This window comes from Entelurus aequoreus, linkage group LG01 (assembly GCF_033978785.1).
Source record: "Entelurus aequoreus isolate RoL-2023_Sb linkage group LG01, RoL_Eaeq_v1.1, whole genome shotgun sequence".
Taxonomy (NCBI): domain Eukaryota; kingdom Metazoa; phylum Chordata; class Actinopteri; order Syngnathiformes; family Syngnathidae; genus Entelurus; species Entelurus aequoreus.
In genome coordinates, this window is record NC_084731.1 from 8,957,942 (window position 1) to 8,963,941 (window position 6,000).

The following is a 6,000-nucleotide window of genomic DNA, read 5'->3' on the forward strand; positions in this document are numbered from 1 at the left end:
TTGGCCATACTAGGACTTAGTAGTTGTACTTATTATTGGATTTATGCAAAGAAAGGCAGAAAGTGGCCTGAAGTGGTTTGCCGTCACATGAAAACTGTCTGGCACCTACTCTCGCTTGCATTGATCCCCTATGCCAGTGTTTTGCAACCACTAGTGCGCCGTGAGATACAGTCTGGTGTGCCGTGGGAGATTATGTAATTTCACCTAATTGGGTTAAAGATATTTTTTGCAAACCAGTAATTATAATCCGCAATTAATGTGCCGTTGACGAGTGTCGGTGCTGTCTAGAGCCCGGCAGAGTAACCGTGTAATACTCTTCCATATCAGTAGGTGGCAGCAGGTAGCTAATGGCTTTGTAGACGTCGGGAACATGGTTTGTCGTGATCACAATATGCGGGAGGCAAAAAAGGTATCTAACACTTAAACCAAAAATAAACAAAAGGCCAGTCCCGCTTAGAAAAGGCATTGAAGCTTAGGGAAGGCTATGCAAGACGAAACTAAAACTGAACTGGCTGCAAAGTAAACAAAAACAGAATGCTGGACGACAGCAAAGACTTACAGCGTATGGAGCAGACGGCGTCCACAAAGTACATCCGTACATGACATGACAATCAACAATGTCCCCACAAAGAAGGATAGCGTCCACACAACTTAAATAGTCTTGATTGCGAAAACAACGCAGGTGCGGGGAATAGCGCTTGTCAGGTTCAAACACTGATGACATCTAATAAACAAGACAAGAGGCAAAGAATTAAACAGAGACGGAATTCAATTTGGAGTCAATATTGAGGGGAGTCGTCTGTACACTGTACCCTTGCACAGTATCTCAGCACGTTCTGCTTCTTTTATTTTGCCCCCCCCCCCCCCCCCCCCCCCCGACCACATGGCCACCGCTGTTTCCAAATGACAAAGGTCGCAAAAAGTTCACAGAAGAGGTCGTAAACAATTCACAGGAAAGGTCAGTTCAAAAAGAGTTTGTAAAATAGTTCAAAAAGAGGTCCATAAAATAGTTCAAAAAGAGTTCGTAAAATAGTTCAAAAAGAGTTCGTCTGGAAATTGGGCAGATCCTGCCATCTCTCCGCTTTGAAGTCCTTGGGTTAGAACAATATCTTTCTGTTGATTACCATACATGAGAGAAAACAGAAACACCTTCATCTTGCTTTCCCCCCCTACACAGTGGAGTTTTACGAGCCTTACTCTTGGTAGGTTTCAAAGACAGCTTTTGTCTTCTCACCAGACCCTCAATGTAACACAACGTTTTTGTGATAATTTTAGAAACAATTATTCTAACAGCGCTCAAGGAAAACATGAAACTGCTACAGGAAAATACCAACAAAGGAGGAAAAGCCACCAAAATAGGAGTCCAAGACAAGAACTAAAACACAGGAAAACACCAAAAAACTCAAAATGAGTCACGGCGTGATGTGACATGTCGTGACAGTACACCTACTTTGAGACAAGAGCTACATTGATGCTTGCTTTGTTATGGTTTGAATTCATATCCAACAATTGCGAGAACGACTTTTTACTGTCAATATCGGCTACTTTCACGGCTGGGTTTACGCAACAAGCTGCGTGGTTTGTTCTCCCAGGATGCAAACGGACAACTCCGGACACGACTTGCAGGTAGGAACATGATTTAATCGTAAATCATACCCGTAGATACAAACAGACAAAAACAAAACAAAAGGGGTGCGTGCCGATCGCACGGGAAGCTAAGGTAACTTAATTATATCACAGGAATCATAGAAGCTAAGGTAACTTACTTATATCGCAGGAATCATAGAAGCTAAGGTAACTTACTTATATCACAGGAATCATAGAAGCTAAGGTAACTTACTTATATCACAGGGATCATAGAAGCTAAGGTAACTTACTTATATCACAGGAATCATAGATGCTAAGGTAACTTACTTATATCACAGGAATCATAGAAGCTAAGGTAACTTACTTATATCACAGGAATCATAGAAGCTAAGGTAACTTACTTATATCACAGGAATCATAGAAGCTAAGGTAACTTACTTATATCACAGGAATCATAGAAGCTAAGGTAACTTACTTATATCACAGGGATCATAGGAGCTAAGGTAACTTACTTATATCACAGGGATCATAGAAGCTAAGGTAACTTACTTATATCACAGGAATCATAGAAGCTAAGGTAACTTACTTATATCACAGGAATCATAGAAGCTAAGGTAACTTACTTATATCACAGGAATCATAGAAGCTAAGGTAACTTACTTATATCACAGGAATCATAGAAGCTAAGGTAACTTACTTATATCACAGGAATCATAGAAGCTAAGGTAACTTACTTATATCACAGGAATCATAGAAGCTAAGGTAACTTACTTATATCACAGGAATCATAGAAGCTAAGGTAAATTACTTATATCACAGGAATCATGGAAGCTAAGGTAACTTACTTATATCACAGGAATCATAGAAGCTAAGGTAACTTACTTATATCACAGGAATCATAGAAGCTAAGGTAAATTACTTATATCACAGGAATCATAGAAGCTAAGGTAACTTACTTATATCACAGGAATCATAGAAGCTAAGGTAACTTACTTATATCACAGGAATCATAGAAGCTAAGGTAACTTACTTATATCACAGGAATCATAGAAGCTAAGGTAACTTACTTATATCACAGGAATCATAGAAGCTAAGGTAACTTACTTATATCACAGGAATCATAGAAGCTAAGGTAACTTACTTATATCACAGGAACCATAGAAGCTAAGGTAACTTACTTATATCACAGGAATCATAGAAGCTAAGGTAACTTACTTATATCACAGGAATCATAGAAGCTAAGGTAACTTACTTATATCACAGGGATCATAGAAGCTAAGGTAACTTACTTATATCACAGGGATCATAGAAGCTAAGGTAACTTACTTATATCACAGGAATCATAGAAGCTAAGGTAACTTACTTATATCACAGGAATCATAGAAGCTAAGGTAACCGCTTAGCACAGGAATCATAGAAGCTAAGGTAACTTTCTTATATCACAGGAATCATAGAAGCTAAGGTAACTTACTTATATCACAGGAATCATAGAAGCTAAGGTAACTTACTTATATCACAGGGATCATAGAAGCTAAGGTAACTTACTTATATCACAGGAATCATAGAGGCTAAGGTAACTTACTTATATCACAGGAATCATAGAAGCTAAGGTAACTTACTTATATCACAGGAATCATAGAAGCTAAGGTAACTTACTTATATCACAGGAATCATAGAAGCTAGGGTAACTTACTTATATCACAGGGATCATAGAAGCTAAGGTAACTTACTTATATCACAGGAATCATAGAAGTTAAGGTAACTTACTTATATCACAGGGATCATAGAAGCTAAGGTAACTTACTTATATCACAGGAATCATAGAGGCTAAGGTAACTTACTTATATCACAGGAATCATAGAAGCTAAGGTAACTTACTTATATCACAGGAATCATAGAAGCTAAGGTAACTTACTTATATCACAGGAATCATAGAAGCTAAGGTAGCTTACTTATATCACAGGGATCATAGAAGCTAAGGTAACTTGCTTATATCACAGGAATCATAGAAGCTAAGGTAACTTACTTATATCACAGGAATCATAGAAGCTAAGGTAACTTACTTATATCACAGGGATCATAGAAGCTAAGGTAACTTACTTATATCACAGGAACGTGCCGAACACTAAGCAGAGGCAGGTGAAACCAATTAGTACCCATGGTAACCAAAACAAACCCAGAAGTGCACAAAACAGGAACTAGGGGAGTCCAAAACTAACAGGAACAGTTTCATTTTTTTTATGTTTTCTGCTGTCGGTGTGCCTCAGAATTTTTTTCAATGAAAAAAATGTGCCTTGGCTCAGAAAAGGTTGAAAAACACTGCCCTATGCTTTTATCATACTGTCTGGGGATTGCTATGATATGCTGTGACATATTACGCAGTTTTTACAATGCTTTTTTTTGAATGATGAGAAAGCTAATGTATCTATTGCCCAATGTTAAACGCGTGTGTTTGTTCTGTGTATTGCAGTGGTGTGCAGCCACCACTGTCACAACGGTGGCAGGTGTGTGTCACCGGATGAATGCCAGTGTCAGCCGGGCTGGAGTGGCCCCTCCTGTGAAAACGGTGAGTGTGTATAGGGGCCTCAAAAAGGCTCACGTGACTTTGCCATGCATTGTGGGTGCCGGGTAGCCAATTTTTGCTGGACGTAGGTTTTGTTTACATGTCTGTATTGCACCCGCGGTAATGTGAGAGAGAGCGACAAACTAGCCCAGGGACGACAAACTGGTATTCATTGAGGGCCACATGGCTGTTATGTATGGCTGCCATCAGAGGGCTGCTTGTAACAGTGAATACCGCATTTTTCGGAGTATAAGTCGCTCCGGAGTATAAGTCGCACCAGCTGAAAATGCATAATAAAGAAGTAAAAAAACGCATATAAGTTGCACTGGAGTATAAGTCGCATTTTTGGGGGAAATTTATTTAATAAAAGCCAACACCAAGAATAGACATTTGAAAGGCAATTTAAAATGTCTAAAGAATAGTGAACAACAGGCTGAATAAGTGTACGTTATATGAGGCATAAATAACCAACTGGTATGTTAACGTAACATATTATGGTAAGAGTCATTCAAATAACTATAACATATATACCAGGGGTCACCAACCTTTTTGAAACCAAGAGCTACTTTTTGGGTACTGATTAATGCGAAGGGCTACCAGTTTGATACACACTTAAATAAATTGCCAGAAATAGCCAATTTGCTCAATTTACCTTTAACTCTATGTTATTATTAATAATTAATGATATTTACACTTAATTGAACGGTTTAAAAGAGGAGAAAACACGAAAAAAATGACAATTAAATTTTGAAACATAGTTTATCTTCAATTTCGACTCTTTAAAATTCAAAATTCAACCGAAAACAAAAGAAAAAAACTAGCTAATTAGAATCTTTTTGAAACAATTTAAAAAATAATTTATGGAACATCATTAGTAATTTTTCCTGATTAAGATTAATTTTAGAATTTTGATGACATGTTTTAAATAGGTTAAAATCCAATCTACACTTTGTTAGAATATATAACAATTTGACAAATCATTATTTCTTCTAGATTTCCCATGACAACAATTTTAAAAGAAATTCAAAAGACTTTGAAATAAGATTTAAATTTGATTCTACAGACTTTCTAGATTTGCCGGAATATTTTTTTTGAATTTTAATCATAACAAGTTTGAAGAAATATTTCACAAATATTCTTCATCAAGAAATTAGAAACTAAAATGAAGAATTAAATTAAAATGTATTTATTATTCTTTACAATAAAAAAAAAAAATTTACTTGAACATTGATTTAAATTGTCAGGAAAGAAGAGGAAGGAATTTAAAAGGTAAAAAGATACATGTGTTTAAAAATCCTAAAATCATTTTAAGGTTGTATTTTTTCTCTAAAATTGTCTTTCTGAAAGTTATAAGAAGCAAAGTAAAAAAATTAATGAATTTATTTAAACAAGTGAAGACCAAGTCTTTAAAATATTTTTTTGGATTTTCAAATTCTATTTGAGTTTTGTCTCTCTTAGAATTAAAAATGTCGGGCAAGCGAGACCAGCTTGCTAGTAAATAAATAAAATTTAAAAAATAGATGCAGCTCACTGGTAAGTGCTGCTATTTGAGATATTTTTAGAACAGGCCAGCGGGCTACTCATCTGGTCCTTACGGGCTACCTGGTGGCCCGCGGGCACCGCGTTGGTGACCCCTGATATAGAACATGCTATATGTTTACCAAACAATCTGTCACTCCTAATCGCTAAATCCCATGAAATCTTCTCTCGGTTTCACTTCTAAATAATATTATTTGATATTTTACGGTAATGTGTTAATCATTTCACACATAAGTCGCTCCTGAGTATATGTCGCACCCCCGGCCAATCTATGAAAAAAACTGCGATTTATAATCCGAAAAATACAGTAA

The 6,000-nt window shown here is 36.5% G+C and overlaps 1 protein-coding gene across 1 annotated transcript in view; it reads left to right on the forward strand.

The window, feature by feature from the left end:
• LOC133660853 (von Willebrand factor D and EGF domain-containing protein-like) overlaps positions 1 to 6,000 on the forward strand; it is a 46,891-nt gene that overhangs the window by 23,337 nt on the left and 17,554 nt on the right. Inside the window, exon 25 of the mRNA XM_062064385.1 lies at positions 4,058 to 4,153. Coding sequence (XP_061920369.1) covers positions 4,058 to 4,153 — 96 coding nt within the window. The remainder of the gene's footprint in view (positions 1 to 4,057; positions 4,154 to 6,000) is intronic.